The sequence below is a fragment of the Entelurus aequoreus genome, linkage group LG08, assembly GCF_033978785.1.
Source record: "Entelurus aequoreus isolate RoL-2023_Sb linkage group LG08, RoL_Eaeq_v1.1, whole genome shotgun sequence".
In the NCBI taxonomy this organism is placed as follows: Eukaryota; Metazoa; Chordata; class Actinopteri; order Syngnathiformes; family Syngnathidae; genus Entelurus; species Entelurus aequoreus.
This window is the reverse complement of record NC_084738.1, coordinates 36588307-36613149: the sequence shown is the minus strand read 5'-3', so window position 1 is coordinate 36613149 and position 24843 is coordinate 36588307. Positions and strand designations below refer to the sequence as shown.

The 24843-nt window shown below is 38.5% G+C and overlaps 1 protein-coding gene across 2 annotated transcripts in view; it reads left to right on the top strand.

Moving 5' to 3' along the window:
* LOC133655846 (V-type proton ATPase 116 kDa subunit a 1-like) overlaps positions 1 to 23475 on the top strand; it is a 72484-nt gene extending 49009 nt beyond the window's left edge. For both annotated transcript variants that reach the window (XM_062056411.1, XM_062056410.1), the window contains exons 19-22: positions 354 to 371; positions 11119 to 11236; positions 12365 to 12536; positions 21835 to 23475. In XM_062056411.1, the coding sequence (XP_061912395.1) occupies positions 354 to 371; positions 11119 to 11236; positions 12365 to 12536; positions 21835 to 21928 (402 nt within the window). In that variant the 3' untranslated portion in view covers positions 21929 to 23475. The remainder of the gene's footprint in view (positions 1 to 353; positions 372 to 11118; positions 11237 to 12364; positions 12537 to 21834) is intronic.
* Positions 23476 to 24843: the final 1368 nt, after the last annotated feature.

Here is a 24843-nt window from a genome sequence, read left to right as displayed (position 1 = left end):
GTAAAGGGTGCCCAGTTTTTTCTGAAATAAAAATGTAGTGCATTTATACAGTTTTACAATTAATGTGAAAACAAATGCTCATATTAGATTTTGTTTATTACAGTTGGCTGATGTTTAAATATTGTTTTTTGTCTTAAGCATCTTGCGTTAGATGAAGCCAGCCTTACCTTAATTTAAAACTTTCAAACGGTACAAAAAGATGGGCATCACAGGCCCAGTTTTCTCTACACACAGTAGAGTTTAGTCATTTATTATGAATATGAAAATGATGCACAAGTAGCTTTACTGTATTTATTACCACCCTTTAGTTACTGAAAGCATACGCTAACCTGTGACCTTTGATTACTTTCAAGCAAGCAGAGGAAGAGCCGGTAAGTGTCTCAGTGTGCTATCCCAGCAGTATTTAAAATACTGTGTTTTTGTGCCATGTGTTCTTTTTAATTTCTTCCTTTTTTGGAATATGGTAAAATGTTTGAAAACCCGCTTTAATACTAAACTGTCATATGATCATTTTCTTTATATATAAAATTGTATTATATACTATACTAGATATGTCCGATAATGGCTTTTTTGCCGATATCCGATATTCCGATATTGTCCAACTCTTAATTACCGATTCCGATATGAACCGATACCGATATATACAGTCGTGGAATTAACACATTATTATGCCTAATTTATATAGTATATATGTATACTGTAGCGTCCCGGAAGAGTTAGTGCTGCAAGGGTTTCTGGGTATTTGTTCTGTTGTGTTACGGTGCGTATGTTCTGTGTTTGTCATTCTTGTTTGGTGTGGGTTCACAGTGTGGCGCATATTTGTAACAGTGTTAAAGTTGTTTATACGGCTACCCTCAGTGTGACCTGTATGGCTGTTGACCAAGTATGCCTTGCATTCACTTTTGTGAAAAGCCGTAGATATTATGTGATTGGGCCGGCACGCAAAGGCAGTGCCTTTAAGGCACGTCCCCAATATTGTTGTCTGAGTGGCAATCGGAAGAAATTCGGGAGAATGTTTGCCCCGGGAGATTTTCGGGAAAGGCACAGAAATTCGAGAGTCTCCCTGGAAAATTGGGAGGGTTGGCAAGTATGACTGGGAGACGCAACTGCTCTTTACTTCTCCCTACTTCCGTGTACCACTCCGTACAGCTGCGTTTTAAAAAGTCATACATTTTACTTTTTGAAACCGATACCGATAATTTCCGATATTGCATTTATCGGCCGATAATAACGGCAGTCCGATATTATCGGACACCTCTATACTATACTAATTTTTAAAGAGAGCAGCACTGAATTGCATGTCATTCGCATGTTGGCTTCGAAGCCATGTTGTTGTGGGTTGGGACTGTACAGTCGCTTGAATATTGAGTTTGCATGTTCTCCCATGCTGAAGTGGGTTTGCTCAAAATCATCTCAGTCCAAGTCCAAGAGCATGTATGTAAAGGTAGTTCTTGTTATTCCATAGTCTAAATCAACCCATGTTAATGTGAGTGAGTTGTTTGTCTATATGTACCTTGTTATTGAGTGACGACCAGGGAACCCTGTCTCCTGCCACCCACCCAAGAACCAGATGAGCAGACACACACACACACACACACACGTAGGGATGCAGGAAATGTCACAGTGATGTGGCTGATAAATGTCTGTGTGCTTCTATTTTCATTCACCTTATTTAGTTTGTTGTTTGTTAGTATTATTTTGTCATAAAACTTTGTAAAGGAGTGATCCATGGTTTGGAGAATGCCTCATTGAGGTTTAGCGGACAATTGTATAAAAGGGATTGTTTCCCCCCCCCCCCTCTTTTGTCCACATTGCGAGTTTTTACTATTGTCCTCAAGATCTCATGAGTACATGGCAGGAAGTTTATATTTATAAACTTGCATAATTTGATTTCAGTGTTGTGAGAACTTTTTTTAGTGGTAGTAATACCCTAGTAGTAAATGTGGTGAAAAAAATAACAACCACAAATATGATGTGGCTGCCTTTCTTTCCCCCTCAGCGACCTTTATTGCTTACGCTCTCCCGTAACTGTTCATACACGGACTCATTTCTACATTTCCAACTTTTAAGACCTATGCAGCTGTTAAAAAATGAGTACTCTTGTTATAATGAACATTGTTGTTTTTTCTTGGAAATGTCAGCCAGAAAAGTGTTATCTCAAATGTAAGAATTATGTATGAAAACCGGAATCAGACAACTATATATTTCTCCGGGAGCTAAAGACCTACTGCTCTTCACAAACAGCTGTTTTGTGGAAAAAAGCAGGAAAAAAAGCACAGTTCAACACTGGATTCTCCAATACACGGTTACACGATTATAGCCACAATGATAATCACAATTCTTTTCATCAATGTTGGAAATCACAATTAGTCATCATGTTCGGTAAAATATGTCAGTGTTTCCAACAGGTCTGCAATCTACTTGCGGGTGGTGGTGTTGATGCATGCCCAGCTTGACTTCACAGAAGTTGCGGTAGTAAAATAAGGCAACTGGCTGCATTAGATCGGCAAAAGTCTGTTAATGCCGGCCGTCGAGGTGGTCGACATGGTCCTGGAACTCTGTGCCCATAGACAAGTACAATGGCCTCTTGCATGAAGGGTTGCAGCTTCACAGGGTTGTTGCTATATGCCACCACAGGCTGTGAAAGTGCTTGATTTGATATGCAGTGAAGCCTGTTTTTTTTTTTTTATGTTAATATTAAATATAATTTAATTGTGGCAGACAAAATGGTGATTGTGATTAAAGTTCAATTAATTGTACAGGTCTTCTCCCAATATTAATCCATTTATTTTAAATGGTGTGGCTCATTTGGTAGAGCGGCCGTGCCAGCAAATTGAGTGTTCCTGGTTCAATCCTCAGTTTCCACCATCCTAATCATGTCTGTGGTGTCCTTGAGCAAGACACTTCACCCTTGCTCCTGATGGGTCATGATTTGGGCCTTGCATGGCAGCTTCTGCCATCAGTGTGTGAATGGGTGCATGAATGGGTGAATGTAGAAATAGTGTTTGAGTACCTTGAAGGTAGAAAAGCGCCATTCAACTATATCCATCCATCCATCTTCTTTGCGTTACACTCACCCCCCCAAACCTCACTATCATCTAGGGTTACCGATCTTTTTCCACTTTTTCGACCTCTCCTTACATTAGGCCACCGTAAAAATTTATTTTTTGTCATGTTCGACATCAAGTCAATTTCTCCTTCTTCTTCTTCATCAGTCATTGTGGGTGTTATTGTGCACTGATCACTACATACTATTCATCAATTGGCTTTGATCATCCAATCAAAAGATAGAAAAATGCCGACATTAACAAGTGTAACCCAGCTGGTTTGGCCCCCGTGCCTTTTTGCTCCATTCCACACGGGGACTCAAACCCTGGTCGTTCGTATTAAGAGTTGAGTGTGCTGAGCACTGGACTAAAAGCCCGAGCTGGCAGCCCAGCGGCCAGCACATCAACGTACATCTGGCGCAGCCGCACCGGCTGTTACACAAGCTCTGTCAAAGGGATCTGACATCTGATTGGTTAAAGAAACAGCACCATTGCTAATATATTGTAGTTAAAGTGACATCACCTTACACTCCTCATTCTGCAGGTAGATTACATTGATATGGATAGTTGAAATCAGATTGGACAGAAAAATCTAAAATACACACCAGAGCTGCAACTAATTATTTTGATAGTCGAGTAGTCAACGATTATCTTAACAATTAGTTGACTAACCGGATAATAAAGCGTGCACATATTTAATGGATGTAATTTTTCCATTGACTTCTACATGCAGCTTACGTTATTTTAGGCATGTGCTTTCTAACAAGAAAGATGACTAATTCATTCATAAATATTTATTTATACTGTAACTGTGCTGCTCATTCAGCTGTTACAAAAATTTAAATGACTAATAAAATGTTGTCCATTTAAAAGAAAGGAAAGGCAAAGTGCTAAAAAAAAAAAAAAAAAATCATCTTGTTTATGTATTTAAAAAAACTTTGAAAATAGCAGCAATGAAAACAAACAAAACACAAAGTCCAACTTACTCAAAAAGAAAAACATATTGTGATGTTTAAAAAGTTGGTATATTACCTATTGATTAACTCTTGGCTGTTTTAGCACTCTAATACAGTGGTTCTCAACCTTTTTTCAGTGATGTACCCCCTGTGAACATTTTTTTTAATTCAAGTACCCCCTAATCAGAGCAAAGCATTTTTGGTTGAAAAAAAGAGATAAAGAAGTAAAATACAGCACTATGTCATCAGTTTCTGATTTATTAAATTGTATAACAGTGCAAAATATTGCTCATTTGTAGTGGTCTTTCTTGAACTATTTGGAAAAAAATATATAAAAATAACTAAAAACTTGTTGAAAAATAAACAAGTGATTCAATTATAAATAAAGATTTCTACACATAGAATTAATCATCAACTTAAAGTGCTCTCTTTCGGGATTGTAATAGAGATCCATTTGGATTCATGAACTTAATTCTAAACATTTCTTCACAAAAAAAGAAATCTTTAAGATCAATATTTATGGAACATGTCCACAAAAAAAATCTAGCTGTCAACACTGAATATTGCATTGTTGCATTGTACTGAATGGAATAGCCTACTTGATTTGATGTTCAGTTTATGAACATACATTCATATTTTGTTTAAGTATTATTCAATAAATATATTTATAAATTATTTTTGAATTGTTGCTATTTTTAGAATATTTTAAAAAAATCTCACATACCCTTTGGCATACCTTCAAGTGCCCCCAGGGGTACGCGTACCCCCATTTGAGAACCACTGCTCTAATAGACTCAATGTGTAGAATTATATATTTGATTCATTCTTAAAATGTTGGCTATGTAATAGATTGTATGTTTAATCGTACGATACCTCCGCATCTGTGTGTGTGTGTGTGTGTGTGCCCGCGCATTTGCGTGCGTGCGTTTGATTGATTGATTGAAACTTTTATTACAAACGTTTGTAGTAGATTGCACAGTACAGTACATATTCCGTACAATTGACCACTAAATGGTAACACCTGAATAAGTTTTTCAACTTGTTTAAGTCGGGGTCCACGTTAATCAATTTATGGTCATCGTGCATGCGCGATTCGCGTTTCTTACAGTGTCTTTTTTACGGCATTGCAAATTTACGCTGATTTAAAAAGTACTTGAATTGATGTAGACCAAGTTTAGCTGGCTGACTTTGGCTAAAATTATAGTAATAGTTATTTTTCACACAACTTTGTCTCACTCTTGTTAGCGAGCTAGCAAGGTACCGAGGCTGTGTCCGCATCCTCCCTCCAAATGTCCGACATTATGTCTACGCTTTAAATGCTCGCATATCACAAATTTACTGCCATAAAAACTAGGTCCACTTTGCAAAAGGAGTAATGTATTCATGATTTTAACAAGAGTAAGCGGCAATATCCTCACACTTTACATGTTATCACTGACGATATTTTTGCGAGTGACCCACTTCCGGCTGAAAAAACACAAGTGATGACGTCATGACTTTTGTCGTCAAATATATTTGGGGGAGACAAATTTTATTGTCGACAATGTTGACTAATCGTTACAGCTGTAATACACACATTGGAAGAGGTGCAGCCAAGACACACACAACAAAAAGCAAATAATACACAGTTGGGAATAAATTGATAACATTTTGTGACTGAACAAACACTAGAGATCGAGTTGTAAATGTCAGTTGTTCATCTGAAAGTGTATTGCCCTGCAGAGAAGGCTTGCTGTTCCTGAACGCCCACCATAATTCTGTGTGTCTGTAGCAGGGGCGTGCGGTCATGGGAGGCAGGTGTAACATCAACCGTACACGTAGTTGGTCACCCCGTTTCTTGCAGCTTTTCGTCGGGGCTTTGTGCGCGTAGTGGGCAGCACACTCTGTGAGCTCTATTTGGTTTGTTTGCGTCATGTCGCGGCCAAACAATGGCAGTTGAGCAAAGAAGGGAAGTGTTGTTAATGCTTAACGTGTTGCCGCAACTCTATGATTTGTTTTGGTTCGATGCGCCGATGTGGTTCGATGTGGCGTGCGTTGGTTCATCGTCACAGGATCATTTACGGGGAATGAGCAGGAGGGTACTTTGAGAATGGCGAGTCCACTGTCTTTCGATCGCCTCCTAGTGGTTGGCAGACTGTTGGTTGTGAAAGTGCTTAATTTGATTTGTAACGTAGCCTGATTTTCAAATATTAGTATCACCAACAATCAATCCGTCAATCAATGTTTATTTATATAGCAATCCCCCTCATTTAATCGCAGCTGACAAAATCGGGATGGCGATTAAAATTTGATTAATTGTGCAGCTCTAATATGAAGCATTAAATGCATTGGCGAAAAAGTGAATGTTGTGTCCTCGATCTTTTCTATTGTTGAAATCAAATGTTAGCAAAGCCCGAACGACCACCACTGCGTGTCACCAAAGTATCGACAGCATGTAGGAATGTGCGTACACCATCCATGAAGTTGGCGTGAGGCACAACACATTTCCACGTTCACACTGAAATAAATGACTGTGAAAACTATGGCAAGCAATTGTTAAATATCAACAGTAAAACCGTAAATTCAAAAATAGTTTATCACAGTAGTAAATGCAGTGGATTTCTACAAACCAAGAAACAGTACATAACCTAAGTGACTATGGTTAGCTACAAAAACACATGACTTTACTGTGAAAAGAATGAAAATATTGTAATGTCATAAACATGCAAATACTAATTTACGATATTGTTCTGACTAAATTAAAGATTTTGCAGATTGTACATTTAGATTTACGGCATACCTTAATTATTTTTGGGGTATGTCTTAAAGCATTAGCCTAGTTAACTTTTGGATAACAACATGTTTTCTTGTATTTTTATGGCAAGTGGTTTTAGGCATTGAGGGGTTATGTCGATGTGCTTCATTGTAAACTGCATGGAAATGAACCACGCTGTGTGTTTAAGTGTGCTGGAACTGGTTGCCAGCAGTTATTTGACAGATACGGAGCGTTTAAGGCTCATTTTTAATAGCTCACTTGAAGGAACATCTTGCGGAAGGCCATGTTGTGAGTTGTCCAGTGAAAGGTTGTACAAATACTTTCAAGTTAAAGTCCTCATGTACCGCTCACATGTCTTGGAAACAGGCATTTTGCAGAAACTAGTATTGGGGACAGGGCAGCACGGTGAGAAGGCTTTGGGTTCAATTCCTGGGCTAGGGGTCTTTGTGTGTGGAGTTTGCATATTCTCCCCGTGACCGAATGCAGCTGAGATATATCTCAGCACCCCCCGCGACCCCAAAAGGGACAAGCGGTAGAAAATGGATGGATGGACTGTGGGTTCTCTCCGGGTACTCTGGCTTCCTCCCACCTCCAAAGACATGCACCTGAGGATAGGCTGATTGGCAGCACTAAAATTGGCCCGAATTTGTTTTACGGTAAATTCCTGGCACGGTCAAGGCAAGTGTTGCCTTAAAGGAGGGCTCATATTTTAGGGCACCAAGGCAAGTTAGAATGGCACCAAGGCAAACATTATTTTATTTGGAGGCAGGGGCTCCAAAGCATGAATGCATGCATGCATGCGTGTATGTGTGTATATATATAAAGATGGCACATGATGGCCATAAGACGTAACTGCACTTTTTGTCCATATAGATAAAAATAGTGTTCATGTATGAGATCTAGGGCTGCCAATTATGGCCAAAGTAATACTTAAGATTACTGTTATAAATATTGAAATCATGATTATTGATTGTTAGGTAAAGCAGTGTTGGGGTGTGAACGTAATACCATCATGTCATTTGTAATGTCTAATGAAACGACTATAGATAAATGTTATCCATATATCTAAAGACAAATATTGTTTTTTTTATTCTTTAATCTTATCAACTTGTCAGCTTTTTGTCATTACATGATGCCTTTATCTCTATTTTTACATTTTCATAGAGGGAGGTATTTTTATTTTTATTTTTATTTTTTAAAGTTATGTTTATATGTGCATGTAGATGCCGTATTGGGACAGATCCACGAAGAGTTTGAGAAGAAATATGTTGTATAGGAATTAACTATACACAATAAAACATTAACAAAATGTTGTGTCACATTAATGGTTTGTGAATACCTTTGTGAATTGAAAAAAACACAAGTAATGTAAAAAAACATGGTGTTTACTTTTTGATATCCATATAAAACTCACAGCAGTTTGGCTAATGAAGATGAAGTCACAAGCTTTGTTCTTCTCCAACGCCTCGTTGTGGTTCAGTACAACAGTTTGGCCAACAAAAAAACCCTGGAGTGACACCTCTCACATCGAGTACACAATCTTCACAGCCTGCGTTCAGTTCGATTGAGATGACAAAACATTTGAGCTAGTACTGATGTTATTTGGACACTGTAAATTGTGAGTGAATTGTGAATTACATTTATATAGCGCTTTTCTCTAGTGACTCAAAGCGCTTTACATAGTGAAAGCCAATATCTAAGTTACATTTAAACCAGTGATACCGTTTGCAGTTAAATAAAGGCCGAGTGAACATCCCAGTCAACAAACTAAAGACTTTATAAACAAGTTGTGACAACCATCACCACGCATCACCTGCTGCATGTTTCCTCACCTAATTAACTCTCAGTCACAACAGCTGAAGGACGCTGTATTGAGAAAATAAAAGCAACATCAAATAGTTTTTCCTCCTTCGCTGTGTACTTTTAGTGTGGGGACAAGTGCGTCTGTCTCCTATATTGACCACACCTGTCCGCATCTAACAGCAGTGCGTTCTTAAACGCACGCCGGGAAGTGAGGGGAAAAATTACATTAAACCAAGCACTTGGCTTCGTTTACTACGAGGGCCAGGGAAATCTCCAGAGCAAAGTCTGTGTAGTTAGTCTGCCATGATTATCGTGCGCCTAACTTTGTTTTGCCTAAAATGCATTAATAAATGATGGTTTTTCGGTAGTTAAAAAATTAGACAGTATTACTAACTGTCTGGAGTTTTATCGCAAATTTATTTTATCTATTCATCTATGTTCTTATGTTTTTATGTGTTATTATGAATTTGCACTAAATTAGTTTGCAAACAATTTCTTTGTACAATGTACAATGACAATAAAGATATAATCAATTCTATTCTATTCTTCTATTCATTATACCGTTTCTTGTTACATCCCTAATCCATTAACAAGTAAAAAGTCAACTGCGGTCACGGCATGTTCTTGCTGCAGATGCTGGTCAATTTTTTAGGGCATTACGGCAAATGACAATGGCGGTCACGGCATGTTCCGCGATTGCCATGGTTAAATTCGAGCCCTGCACCTGTCAACATTTTACCGCAAATTCTGTAGGTTTTTTTGTACACAGGTTAACAATACATCAGTTCTTTTTACAGTAATTTACCATAAGCAAAAATAGTTATCAACTGTAAAATCAACAGATTCAACATCAACACACCGTAATGTCCTATACATCGTGACTGTATTTTTTACGGTGAATTCCTGGCAACCACAGCTGCCGGTATTTTACCATAAATTTTGCAGATTTTTTTTTACAACGCAGTTCACTCTTGATACATCTCAACTTTGATGTGGAAAAAGAGCGTACGCCAGGATTTTGTTCATTTGCTCACTTAATACATGAAACCCCTAGTGTAACGGTTACTGCACGTGATTGTAGATGCAAAGCCGTTGGCGCGAATTGACAGCCAGGTTTCTGTCAGTCCACCGCAGGGCAGTTGTTGCGACAGATGTCGCTTACCATCAAAAGTGGGTGCATAAATAACAATGGGTTTATGCTGTAAGGTACTTTAGATATCTTGAAAGGCACTAAATAAATCTAATCCACCAGTAATAATAATATTATTACTACTTTATTTTGCTTTTAACTAAAATATTGATTAAAGTGTTCAAATAAATCACTCACTGATAGTATTATATTCTGTTATGTGGACGTGTTTTGCTCACTTTAATAATGTATGATGCAATGCCATACAATACTGCTATGACAATATAATCGATGCCAATACATCAAACTAGCTGGTTTTGTTTTCTCTAGCCACTTGCGTTGGAGACCCTTTAATGGGAACAATGAGGCACTGCTTCCATGAACTAAATTCCCTCGGTCCAAGAACAAAGGAGGAGCATGGAAAAGGAAACCCTGCCAGCAACAAGCCAAATGCAAAAACAGAGTTATAGAGCCATATCCCAGCCCAGTGCATACAGGAAAGGCTAGTCTTGTTCCAGGATGGAGTAAATGAAGAGACAATACACAAAAAAGTCTGTGATCCTGCAGAACAAACATACTCGAAAAAGATACATGTATTTCTATCATAAGTGGTAATACACAAACATTCTTTTTATTTCAATCTCAACTTTTTTTTAAATATTACATGTATTAGCCAGTGTATTGTACTGGGTTTGGATAAAGATGAATATGAAGTTGCACAGCCACTGCCCACAGACAAACTGTAAAACATTGAAACAGGATGTTGTAGAAATTGGAGGAATACCGTAACATACATAAACAAACAATATTCTTTATTTCAAACAGCTCTCCTTAGTTTGGAAACGTGTTTGTTGTTTGCGATGCTGAACATATGAACTCATATTACAAGGACTAGTATATCTCTTGGATTAGGCCTGGCAGTCAGAAGACAACATTTACAAGGCAGTGAGGTTGTAATGAGCAATGTGGTTTAGAGCATTATAGAGAAATGATCTAGTGTTTGTTGTTTGTTTGTTGAAATGGGGATAATTTGATGTAATTAATCTATGTACACAACAAAGCCTAATAACTAAAATTTGGATGTGTGGAAGCTGAATCCATTACTTTTCTTTGCACCTACCGGATCTTAAAATACTCAGAGACAATACTAATGTGTCCAAATGTTTTTCGCAGGTGGTTTAATTAATTACACTTCCACATTTATATTGAGCAAACATTGTATTGCATGTCTACATGTTGTCAGATTTCACTCTTACTTCAGCTAATGTGTTTAAAGATACAATAAATTAAGTGTGAATTGTCCTGTGAAACTACTGTGGCAAAATCACACAGCCTATACCATTTGACATTTTAAAGGTACCATCATTAAAGCACATTTAAAGTTTAAAATTTGGAAAACAGTAATGTTCTTGTCTTTTCTTTCTACAGTTTGACTTTGGTGACGTGGCTGTACATCAGGCCATCCACACCATAGAGTACTGTTTGGGATGTATCTCCAACACAGCCTCTTATCTGCGTCTATGGGCCCTCAGTCTGGCTCATGCACGTGAGTAGAAGCGCACACACGCACTACATTTTATAACAGGGTTTCTCAAACTAGGATTCAGCGACCCCCCTGGGTTTGTTCCCTTGCCCGTAGGTTTTGGGTCATTGTCGTGCTAGTAGGCCGCTTGACAGTCCATCTTCGAATTTCTGGATGAGGCCAGAAGTTTGTCATCCAACATTCTACATTCCATGTCCCTGCTTATTGGCCTCTCAATGCTTTGAAGACTTCCTGTACACTTAGTAGGGAAACAGCCCGAAAGCAGTTTTCCACTTCCAAGTTTGACAGTGGGGATGGTGTTCTGGAGGTCATATGCAGCATTTCACTGTCTCCAAAAATGCACAGTGGAGTTGAAGCCATTTAAGTGGTTGAGTTATTCAGATGTTCACTTACAATGTTCAGACAGGTCTGTACTTGTGCTTTCTTGAGCCTTGAGACCTTGCAGGCCCTGCAGCCTTTCCGTCTCTTGCAGCAAAGTGTCTAATTAATGGTTTTCTTGGTGACTGTTGTCCCAACTCACTTGAGTTGCTCTTGTATAATCAGGGTTGATCCCTTGCCTTTCTCAAAGTTATCCCTACCCCACGAGGTGATATCTTCCATGAAGCCTCAGAGTAAGGGTGATTGACTCTTATCTTGCATTGCTCAAATTTGTATAACAAATATTGCACCACCATTGTGGCTGGGCTTATTTGTATGCTTCATGGCCACATTACTGGTTTGTGGGGGTCAGAATGAAATGGTCAAGGATCAAATGCTTATTTTACTAAATCAAATAAAATGAAAGTAAATCCTTAGCTTTTTCTTTGTCTTGAAACAAACAGCACAAAAATACTGGACTGTTTACGCCTCTGTAAAAGTGTCAACATACAAAATCAGCAGGTGCTCAAATAATTACTTCTCGGAGAAAAGTCTGTTTGTGAGTTCTTCTCACAGTTTGTGGTTCATCGCAAAGATGTTTAATGTTGTTGATTTCTTCTACAACAAACTCTCTCTCTATATATATATATTTTATATATTATGCTTTAACAAAGAAAAGCCATTTCAACAATTTGTTGAAAAAATTTGTTCAACAATTTTTCAGTTTTTAGAATATGACTGACAGTTTTTTCTTTATTGTCTTTGTGTGTTCAGAGCTGTCAGAGGTGCTGTGGGCCATGGTGATGCGCATCGGTTTGTCCTCCCGAAGTGGCGGTGGGTTCTTTGGCCTGTCAATTATCTTTGCGGCTTTCGCCACGCTCACAGTTGCCATCCTGCTCATCATGGAAGGGCTGTCGGCCTTTTTACATGCTCTGCGTCTTCACTGGTGAGAAAAACAAAAGTGATTTATTTACAAGGGTCTTTTTTGAAAGTTCCAACATTTCATTCACACAATAGGATGACTACACGACGACATATGTTACATGTCCGCACAGGGATGGGCAAATATATGATCGTGATCAATGATCGCGATTAATTTGAGTTCGATCACGGTGATCAGCTGTTAGCATTTTTACCTCTATCAAACATGGCGGAAATGTCTGTTAGAATGTACCGCACTAGTAAACAGTAGGGAAGCAACGATGCTTGGTTTATCAGCTTTTATTGATCGTGATCCTAAATGTGTCTGTGAATGTGTGTTTGTGTACGTTTGGGTGTGTTTGTATGCACGACCTCCCATTTCACCATCGAGAAAGTGAGGCTCGTCACGACGTAATTAATTTCTAATCAGCGTTGTGCCTCTTCCCCTTACACAGCTGGAAGTACAACCCAGAAGAACACAATAAATAAATATGACTAACACTAGCATAGAAGTTGAAACATTGAGAAGGAGCAGCGGCTTTAGTGAAAAACTTTAGTTTCGCAGCTCACCAGTAATCCACACTGAATGCGGACTTGCAGGCACTCACAAAATGTATTTGTGACTGAACTATTGTATTGGTCGCGACTGGCAGAATAAACACTCCCACGAGTCTAATCAGAAAAATACATTTTTTTATCTAAATATTTTTGATCCGACTTTTTATTTATGTGTCTGCAAATATTCAACTCCTCTGATATACAGTAACAGTTACTAAACAACTCTCCAGACATTTTTCTTCAAACCATTTTTGAATTTGTGGATAAAAAACATTTTATTCCTGAAATAAACATTCAGCTTTATGTGTTGGTATACATTATTTACAAATTACACTTTAACGTACTTTTATCAAATATAAGCTACAGTATTTGAGTTAAAAAAAAACTGCACAATATGGGTCCCTTGTTGCTGTTTGCCAAAGCAATTATTTTTTATTGAAGAATACAAAATATAATTTACCATTTGAAAGTGTTGTTTAATGAATGTTCAATATTCAATACACCAATGACACTTTGTTTATTGCAGATTGTTTGTTATGACTAGCAAAAAAAATTAACTTTGAGAGGAAAATAAGTTGTTCTCTTTACCCCCACAAAAAGTTACCAAAAAAGAAGCAAAACCGTGGCCCTGAAACCAGGTACGGACCGTAGCTTGGGTTACTTGTACCGTTGCACCTCTAGTAAACACAATTATATATATGAATAAATTGACAGTTGTCAGCTGTTAGTGTGTATTACTTCAATCAAACATTGCAGAAATGTCTGTTACAAGATACAAGGGTAGTAAACAGTAGGGATGCAACGGTACTCGCCATAATCCTGCACGGAACAATACGCCTTTCTTTTTTTTTTTATTGTGTTTTTGATATTAATCGAGATCAGATGATATGAAAAAAATATTTTTGTTTGCCATATTGCCCAGCCCTTAGTCCGAATACTATGTGAAAAGAAATAAGTAGAATCTCACACTATGAATCCCACATCGACAAAAACATCACACAGTGAGCAATCATTATTCACCTCTTGTATTTCTGCCAAAGCTTTACGTCTTTGTCTTTACCAACACATGAAACATTCCTGACTCAAAGTGTTTTACCAAACTGTATGCTCAAAGAACTGCAAATAAGTGACAGCTCCTTCCAGCTCCATCGCCTCCCTGTACCATCTCCACCAAGCTGATCCAGCTTGAACCACTGCAGAGTGTACTGAGATACACACTCAAGTCAAACATTGGCCCATTAGAGAACATTATCACCGTGCTGGAATGTAAAGAAACGCTAGTAGCTCAGCGATGTTTACAGCTGTAAGATACTCTACTATTCTCATATGCTTAAGTAATCCTTCTTTGTCTTGACTGTTTATTGAGAAAGCACAATGGGTGATGAGAGGAGACGAGGAAAGGATTTTGCAAAACCGACATGTTAGCAGTATAATCTTAAGAGAAAGAATTACTCCCTGCTGTCTAATTCAGTGTTTTAAAAGGTCTTAAGGGGCAATGCTATGCTATGTGTAAGCAGTAAATAAATAATACATGTAATTTCGTAGAATACTACAGTTGACACTTTTGTCCTGCTTATGAGCTGCTGCAACATACATACCCGTTCATCTCATGGTAGGAAACAGTAAAGTTTGAGCTTCTAGTTTCAGAAAGCTACCTTAAAACCTTTTGAAAGCGCCATCACTCAGACTCATGATCAGTGGGTTGTGTACCACCTTGCGACTGCCTCTGTATGTTTGAACAGAATACCCTGGATGAGTTGTTGCTTTACCGAAGCCTATCATCATTACTTATTATTGCTTCCCTCCTCTCCTCCCTTACCAAGAAAAAACTTTGCAACTTTCCTGACAGAGAGAGCTTGCTCAGATGAAAACCGCTTCAGTGAGCTTCATTTATAGTAACGCAGAATTGTATCGTCAGTAATGGTAATGGCATCGTGACAAGAGAAATAACGAATATTTTGATTAATTGTTATTGAAAAAAGTAACACTGTTAGTTATGCCATTTGTTTATAAAACTATTTTTTCCATCACTGTAAAACACAAGTCTTTAGCGTTGATTCATAGCATATGCACTTACATTCCATTCAGATCCCTTGAAGTGTTTCATAATGACGTCCATGTAACCACTTTTTGTGTCTCAAAGGTACCTCTCTCTCAAAGTAGTATTTGAATTTTTGTTACAAAAAAGCACAGGCCCTTATTGTTGTACATAAAAACAAAAACAGTTCATTATTTTATAACATCCTTATTTCCAAAACACTTACCAGTGCACCAAATATAAATACCTGCTACTTAACATAGTCAGTCTGGTGAACCTTGCTGAATTAGCAAAGCATTTTCCAAAAACGTTAATCAAGGAAATGAAACAAACAGCCTGAATCTTCCGTACACAGCATTTAGCGATTTTGCAATTGCAGCAATTCCACAAATTCAACTAATCCCTGTGAATTATGCGCAGCCTTGACGCTTTTGTCCATTCTAAGCAAAGTTCCCTAACATTTTGACTATTCAGTCATTTTCACCAGTCAAATTTGTCATTTTGTAGTGCTCAAATGTGCATGTTACTGTCTATCCAGCATCCACTGTTATGTTCCTGAGTAGACAAACCAGGAACAGCAACATGTAACGATATCTCAACTCGCTTTGACGGCACAACTCTCGTAGGCCTACTCACTCGTAGCTCAGACCCTCTTTCATTTCCCATCTACAGCACTGAGCATTCTAGGTAATGTACTACAGTCGGGGTGTTTTACAACACTCGACTTTCGACAATTCAAAGGAACCTTATTCGATTATCGACCTCACAGTCACACATTGAACTTCTCCTCCTTTCTCCCTGGGAGGGAGGCGAGCTAAGTACCTGAGGCCCCCCGCGTACAGCGGCTGTGTTGGGAGGGTGTTTCAGACACGGAGCTGGTCATTCCACTGCGCGCCTCATGTAGATTTGACCAATTCCCTCAGGGAGGAGGTCCCTCTCATTGCTCCCCTCGGGCAATGCTAATGATCCTTCTGCAGGTTCACATATGGAAACGTTGTTGTGACGTTTACTTCCTATGGTAGGTTTAATGTCTGTTCGGTGCTACGCAAAAGCTGAAAACCTCACTAAACTACCCAATCGCAAGTGTGTTTATTTGTTTATCTCAGTGTTTAGCCTTTTTCTATGAGGTGGAAAAAGTAACAAATGAGATCTATGTTTTGTTCTCTTCAAACAAAGACTGTTTTCCTTTTACTGTATTTTCTGGACCCACTTTATTTTAAAAGAAAAAAATATGTTCCATATATTAGCTGCATCAGACTATAAGCCGCAGATATATGTTGTTAAATGAGTTATTTACACAGAACGACCTTAATTGTTTCCAAACGGTGTCTGTAACACGGCAGTAAAATAGCCGATCAAACAAAACAGAAGTCATCGTCATGGACCCACTAGCGACAGATGTTAGCTTTCCAACCAGCTAAACAGACTCGATAACTGTTTGGTGACGTTTTTGTGAATTTAGTAAACAATTTGTGAAACTGCAACAATACAAAAAGAATGTACGTTAATGTTTTCTCGACCGCTATTGCCGGAGTAGAACCCCAACGCAGAGAAGAAATAGTAAGAATAATAACAAAAAGAGCACTCAAAAAGCAGTGGGGAAAAATAACTAAGGATGCACGCAAAAGGTTTGGAGAAACTGAAAACGCACACAAAGGTGTGGAGAGGAAAAAGTTAAGAAGTGTGAGTGGAGCAAACTCGTCCAAAAGATGGCGCCATAGCACAAACAATAACACACCTTTTCAGTGTCTTTGCTTGTTTTTTTGTTTTTTTTATAAAAAACTATTTGCAAGGACAATACATAAATTAGCCGCACTGTTTTATAAGCCTCCTCGTTGTACCGGCTTATAGTCCAGAATTTACAGTATGCATTTCTTTTATTAACTGTAGCATCTATATCTACATCTGTGTGACGTTAGTGACACCTAGCGACCAGTCAGTGTACAGTACCACATGTCAATCAAAATCACTTGACGCCATAGATTCAACCGATCGTCGATTATGGGCAAAATCTAACGGCTCAGATTCAACTATGAAAATCCTTAGTTGAAGACAGGCCTATTTTACAGTATGTGAACATTTAGCAACACGGACAGATCTTCTTGTCTTCATGTGCACAAGTGGTTAGAATATCTCATTATTTCTCATTTACCAACAAAAATCATCGCAATAGACAACGCTTAACAGTTCCACAATGTTCTCTACAAAAACAATGTGTTGGAACATAAACCGAATTTTACAATGGAAAATCACTTTTTAACCATAAGAAAATGTTATTTTACTGCTCTCTAACATCTTCTTGTAAGTTAGGTTGTGTTACAATGTGTCACAATACAATTAAATCAGGCATTTTAGGGTGCATCAAGCACAAAACATCCTGCAAAAATCTGTTTCAGTTTATTTCGAACACACATGCAATACAATTACGATGTAATGCATCACATATTTCCAGTTGTTTCATTACTGCACGTCCAAAAATAAATAAAAAGAAGCAGAGCTTATTTAGTCCTACCTCTTTTCATATCATAGCGGTGTTATCCCATTTGTTTGTTCTCTGTAACAGAACAGTCAATAAATAAATGAGTAAATATATTAGTATACTAGTAGGCTAGACTATTGTAATGGTCTCCTTGCAGGTCTTCCCAAAAAAACTGTCAGGCAGCTACAGCTTGTTCAGAACGCTGCTGCTAGAGTTCTAACAAAGACCAAAAAATGTGAGCACATTACACCAATTCTTAAATCCTTACATTGGCTAAATGAAGATAAAACGGAGATAATTGTTTTTGGTGCTAAAAAAGAAAGGTTTAAAGTCGTCCAACACCTTCAATCACTGTCCCTGAAAACCTCAAATAAAGCCAGAAATCTTGGGGTTATTTTAGATTCTGATTTACATTTCGACAGTCACATCAAATCAGTAACAAAATCGGCCTACTATCACCTCAAAAATGTAACAAGACTTAGAGGGCTCTTGTCAGCTCAAGACTTAGAAAAACTTGTACATGCCTTTATTACCAGTAGGCTAGTCTGTTGTAATGGTCTCCTTGCAGGTCTTCCCAAAAAAACTGTCAGGCAGCTACAGCCTGTTCAGAACGCTGCTGCTAGAGTTCTAACAAAGACCAAAAACTGTGAGCACATTACACCAATTCTTAAATCCTTACATTGGCTCCCTGTACATCAGAGAATTGATTTCAAAATCCTCCTGCTCACATATAAATCACTACATGGTCTAGGGCCGAAGTATATTACTGATATGCTCCCACTATATAAGCCCTCTAGATCACTAAGATCTTCTGAGACCAATCTGTTAGTGGTTACCAGAGTAAACTCAAATCAAGGGAGAGCATCATTCAGTCACTATGCAACAAATAGCTGGAATAAACTTCCTGAAGATGTCAGACTTTCCCCAACTCTGACTACTTTTAAAACTAGACTGAAGACTTTTATGTTCACCTTCGCTTTCAGCTAAATCTTTTAATCTTTTAACTTTTAACGTCTGCACTGTTTTTATTTTTATTGTCTGCATTTTAATTTTGCTTTTATTTTCTTTAATTTTCACTTTGTTGTCTGTGAAGCACTTTGAGTCTGCCTTGTGTATGAAAAGCGCTATACAAATAAACTTGCCTTGCCTTGCCTTGCCTTGCCTATACTAAAAGGAGGTAAACTATTATTAAATACAGAAATAAATATTAGACATATAAACATATACACAAGAATTAAAGTTCTCATGATTAAATAGTTAAGTAATTTATGGTTCACCTAGGAGATGAATGAGATTATCTTTTTTTTTTAAAGGTTCAAGATGTTTATCATAATTCTTCTTCTATGTACTTTGTGAACACTTGTAGTTTCAACAGTTTCTTAAACCGAATCATATTAGTACTCTTTTTGATTTCCTTGCTTAATCCATTTCATAACTTAAGTCCATATACTGATATGCTAAAATTTTTAAGTGGTGTACATGCATGCAGATGTTTTAAAGGCCTACTGAAATTATTTTTTTTAATTTAAACGGGGATAGCAGATCCATTCTATGTGTCATACTTGATAATTTCGCGATATTGCCATATTTTTGCTGAAAGGATTTAGTAGAGAACATCGACCATAAAGTTCGCAACTTTTGGTCGCTGATAAAAAAAAGCCTTGCCTGTACCGGAAGTAGCGTGACGTCACAGGTTGAAAGGCTCCTCACATTTCCCCATTGTTTACACCAGCAGCTAGAGCAATTCGGACCGAGAAAGCGACGATTACCCCATTAATTTGAGCCAGGATTAAAGATTTGTGGATGTTGAACGTGAGAGTGAAGGACTAGAGTGCAGTGCAGGACGCATTTTTTTTCGCTCTGACCGTAACTTAGGTACAAGCTGGCTCATTGGATTCCACACTCTGTCCTTTTTCTATTGTGGATCACGGATTTGTATTTTAAACCACCTCGGATACTATATCTTCTTGAAAATGAGAGTCGAGAACACGAAATGGTCATTCACAGTGACTTTTATATCCACGACAATACATCGGCGAAGCTCTTTAGCTACGGAGCTAACGTGATAGCATCGTGCTTAAATGCAGATAGAAACAGAAGAAATAAACCCCTGACTGGAAGGATAGACAGAAAATCAACAATACTATTAAACCATGGACCTGTAAATACACGGTTAATGCTTTCCAGCTTGGCGAAGCTTAACAATGCTGTTGCTAACGACGCCGTTGAAGCTAACTTAGCAACAGGACCTCACTGAGCTATGATAAAAACATTAGCGCTCCACCTACGCCAGCCAACCCTCATCTGCTCATCAACACCCGTGCTCACCTGCGTTCCAGCGATCGACGGAAGGACAAAGGACTTCACCCGATCATCCGTGCGGTCGGCGGCTAGCGTCGGATAGCGCGTCTGCTATCCAAGTGAAAGTCCTCCTGGTTGTGTTGCTACAGCCAGCCGCTAATACACCGATCCCACCTACAACTTTCTTCTTTGCAGTCTTCATTGTTCGTTAAACAAATTGCAAAAGATTTACCAACACAGATGTCCAGAATACTGAGGAATTTTGAGATGAAAACAGAGCTTTTTTGTATTGGATTCAATGGTGTACCAATACTTCCGGTTCAACGATTGACGTCACGCGCATACGTCATCATACATAGACGTTTTCGACCGGAAGTTTAGCGGGAAATTTAAAATTGCACTTTATAAGTTAACCCGGCCGTATTGGCACGTGTTGCAATGTTAAGATTTCTTCATTGATATATAAACTATCAGACTGCGTGGTCAGTAGTAGTGGATTTCAGTAGGCCTTTAAGTTAGGGTTTCTTCTAAGGTTGTATTTCTCCTCTTTTGTTGAGAAGAATTGTTCTGCATTCCAAGGTAGCAGGTTGTAGTTTGCTTTGTACATCATTTTAGCTGTTTGCAAATTCCAACAAAATGAGCCAACAGTATTGTGACCTTAAGCAACACAATATTTTTTCTATTAAAACAAGGAAACTTACTTACGGTTTTCCAAGGTCAAATTGACACCTTTATATATTCATATTTTTGCACATGATTGTCTTAACAGACCTTGTTGAGGCCGCTCCATACTTTCTGTAGTATGGCAAAAAAGCTACAAAAACCCCAAAGAAAAAGCTTCCAACTTCCTCGAGTATGTGCAGTGAAAATATACACACCAAGTAGGAGAAGGCGGTTGCATGTTGCTTGGTTAATAAAGCAGAAGCCTGACAGCTCAACGGGTATTCGCTAAGGTTAAAAAGAGTCCTGGAGTATTTTTCGCGGAGGTGAGTAAATGGAAATAGTTGTGCTCAGAGTAAACAGCAGTCAACTTGGACCTTCTGCTTTGGTACCTGCTCTTCACACGCACATGCTGATGAGTTGTCTGCACTAGCACGCGTACACACATGAGCTCACAGCAGACTACACGGAGAGAGAAGGTCGAAGCATTTTTTCCATCTGCACAGATGTGTGGAGAGGCAAATGAGAGGATCTCTCATTTCTTTCCACATTTCAAGTGTTGCCCTCTCACAGCTCTGGTAGCCCAACTATTTGCCACAGCTTGGAGACATTCCGAGGCAACTTCCTTCACTTGCGAAGGCAAGCTACGACAGGGAACGGCCCTTTCCTGGTGTTTTCCAACCAACTTTAGACTTAAGAGGCAGTCACAATCAGAAAACCAAATAAAATGGACTTTACTGAGGAAAATGCCAACTCACCAAAATTTCAAGGGGGGTTTATTTTCTCGAATGTATGTTTACGGTTGATGCTAAACATACCAAAAAGTTTCATCTTGCAGCAGATATGTGCCATTTCTGTGTGTAAAAAGTTGACCTTTTAACAACCCTCTTTTTTTAAAGTCAAACTTTCAATCTTTTCTTTATTATAATCTAATGTATTTTTATCATCAAAGAGGTTGTGCCAGAGAACAGTAAAACAGAACAAACAGACAGGCAGTAAAAAGAGATTTACTGTATTTGTGATGAGTATGTCGAACCCAAATGCACACAACCACCACAGGGTCAGGAGAATGAGCAATAGTATTAACAGTCAGGTTATTCAGCTGAAGTAATTAGTGGGAGTAGAGACCAACAGGGAGGAACAGCGTCCACAGAGGTCAAACATTCTTACATGTTGGAAGGCTGACACTGATAAGATTATTAGGATACATTTAATGTTTTTCATTGAATGGGTATTAAAATATCTTTACTGAACTCATATTTCTTTCTCTCAATGGTCTCGTTTCAGGGTCGAGTTCCAGAATAAGTTCTATGTCGGCCAGGGCTTCAAGTTTGTCCCCTTCTCATTTGAGAGCATCCTGGATGGAAGAATTGATGAGTGATCATTAGCTGGCGGAGTCCCCAGTCTTCTCTCCTCTTGTGTATGTCATTGTGCATGAACACGACTAGTGCAAACCTCTGTGTCCCTCTGGTGGCAATCCATAAAACTTTGACTCCCTGTGACGTTGGTATCTATTGCTAGTATCCTTGGCTATTCTCATACTGGATACTTTGTGCTGTGAACACTGTTTCCACACCATGTCTATCAGATTTGAATTTATTTATAGTTTTAGTAAGGCTTGTGCAATATGGTGTAATTTCCTGTGGTGAGTTTAGGTCTTCAATATTTTTGGTTGAGGAAATGAGTGCCCCACGTTTGTGTACGACTGGATGTTTTTGGTAAAATGTACTCCCTTCATGGAAATAATCTTTACACTAACTGTTCTTTTTGCACGTGACCTGTGTAGATGGCTTGTTGCACACACATGCAGTCAGCCTGTTTGTCATTAGCAAGAAGAAAATAATCAGATGGTGCAAGGGTATGTAATTGCAATGTGAAAGAATGATGCCAGGTCATGTACAAGTGCAATATCATTACATATACAGTATATACATTACATTACATGAATAAATAATTACCAGGTTGAAATTTCCTTAAATCAAGTAGAAAAAAATACAATTATTGTGTGACTGCTGAAGAGCGTGTTTACCTTCTTTGGTTTTAGCTCGCACACATGTCAACCAATTCAAATCATTCCAGCATCAAAATGTTCAGCTAATTTTTTGCTATTTTTCACATTCCATGATTCTAAATTTCCACGACCCAAGTTCTCAAGGAATTCAGTGGAGAATTGTTCTATATCCCATATTTCTTAACACACTATTCCAACGTCTAAACGTTGAAGTCAGTCAGGACTTTCTCGCTAACAATTTTCTAAATTCCAAAATCCTCAATGTTCCTGTGAACATTTTCCTCAATACACTTTTCCTTTGAACATTTAAGTTCTTACTATTCCCACATTTCTCAACCAAATCAAATCATTTTAGACTCGAAACATTCAACTAATTCTGGACATTGCAGCTGACAACTTTTCCGCATATACACGCCGTTTCTACAGAAATTGCATAGTCTTGTTGCTAAACTTATACAGCAGGGGTTTTTACTTGCAGAATAAAACCGTATCAGTACAGTACATGTTACATCAGTGTCAGATATGCATTTTCCCCATCATCCTCATTGTTATGAAGATGTCTGTGGAAATATTGAATAATACATTGTCCCATGTGTGCATGACATATAATACAGTAAACTGTGTTTGGAATAACTAGAAACAGTGTTCCCTTTCAACCACATTGATTAATTATGTTGCTCAGGAGTATTCTATTTAAAGTGAGTCAAGAAAGCAACAACATGCTTGTTTGTAATTTTTTGTCGACAATTTGTGACCATTAGGTGTCATAATGCATTTACCATAAACTGCAGTTGCATTCTTTGTTTACAGGACAATGAATACATTATCACAAATGTTAATGTGATGTTGGTCAATTAGTGATGTGGAAGGTCAATTTGTTTGTGATCAATAATAAAGCTGAGATTTGGGGAATCTGATTTTGTGTTGCTTCTTTTTGTTCAGAGATTATAACATTTTACTTAAGAATTGTTAAATGTTCCCAAACTATGTCCCCTCGGAATGTCCCAAGTTAAAAAAAATATGAATGCTTTGGAGCATTCACACAATAATTGTTTTTTTTTCCTGTCCAGCTGCTATGGCAAATCTTAAAGGCCTACTGAAACCCACTACTACCGACCACGCAGTCTGATAGTTTATATATCAATAATGAAATCTTAACATTGCAACACATGCCAATACGGCCGGGTTAACTTACAAAATGCAATTTTAAATTTCCTGCGAAACTTCCGGTTGAAAACGTCTATGTATGATGACGTTTGCGCGTGACGTCGATGGTTGAAACGGAAGTATTTGGACACATTGTATCCCAATACAAACAGCTCTGTTTTCATCACAAAATTCCACAGTATTCTGGACATCTGTGTTGGTGAATCTTTTGCAATTTGTTTAATGAACAATGGAGACTGCAAAGAAGAAAGCTGTAGGTGTGATCGGTGTATTAGCGGCGGACTACAGCAACACAACCAGGAGGACTTTGACTTGGATAGCAGACGCGCTATCCGACGCTAGCCGCCGACCGCATCGATGATCGGGTGAAGTCCTTCGTTGCGCCGTCGATCGCTGGAACGCAGGTGAGCACGGGTGTCGATGAGCAGATGAGGGCTGGCATAGGTGGAGCGCTATATTTTGTATCATAGCTCTGACGAGGTCCCGTAGCTAAGTTAGCTTCAATGGCGTCGTTAGCAACAGCATTGCTAGGCTTCGACAGGCGGCACAGCATTAACCGTGTAGTTACATGTCCAGTGTTTGGTTCGGTGTCTCCTGATAGTAATATTGTTGATCTTTTGTCTATCCTTCCAGTCAGGGGCTTATTTATTTTGTTTCTATCTGCATTTAAGCACGATGCTATCACGTTAGCTCCGTAGCTAAAGTGCTTCACCGATGTATTGTTGTGGAGATAAAAGTCACTGTGAATGTCCATTTCGCGTTCTCGACTCTCATTTTCAAGAGGATATAGTATCCGAGGTGGTTTGAAATACAAATCCGTGATCCACAATAGAAACAGGAGAAAGTGTGGAATCCAATGAGCCCTTGTACCTAAGTTACGGTCAGAGCGAAAAAAAGATGCGTCCTGCACTGCACTCTAGTCCTTCACTCTCACGTACCTCATCCACAAATCTTTTATCCTCGCTCAAATTAATGGAGTAATCGTCGCTTTCTCGGTCCGAATCGCTCTCGCTGCTGGTGTAAACAATGGGGAAATGTGAGGAGCCCTTCAACCTGCGACGTCACGCTACTTCCGGTACAGGCAAGGCTTTTTTTATCAGCGACCAAAAGTTGCTTTT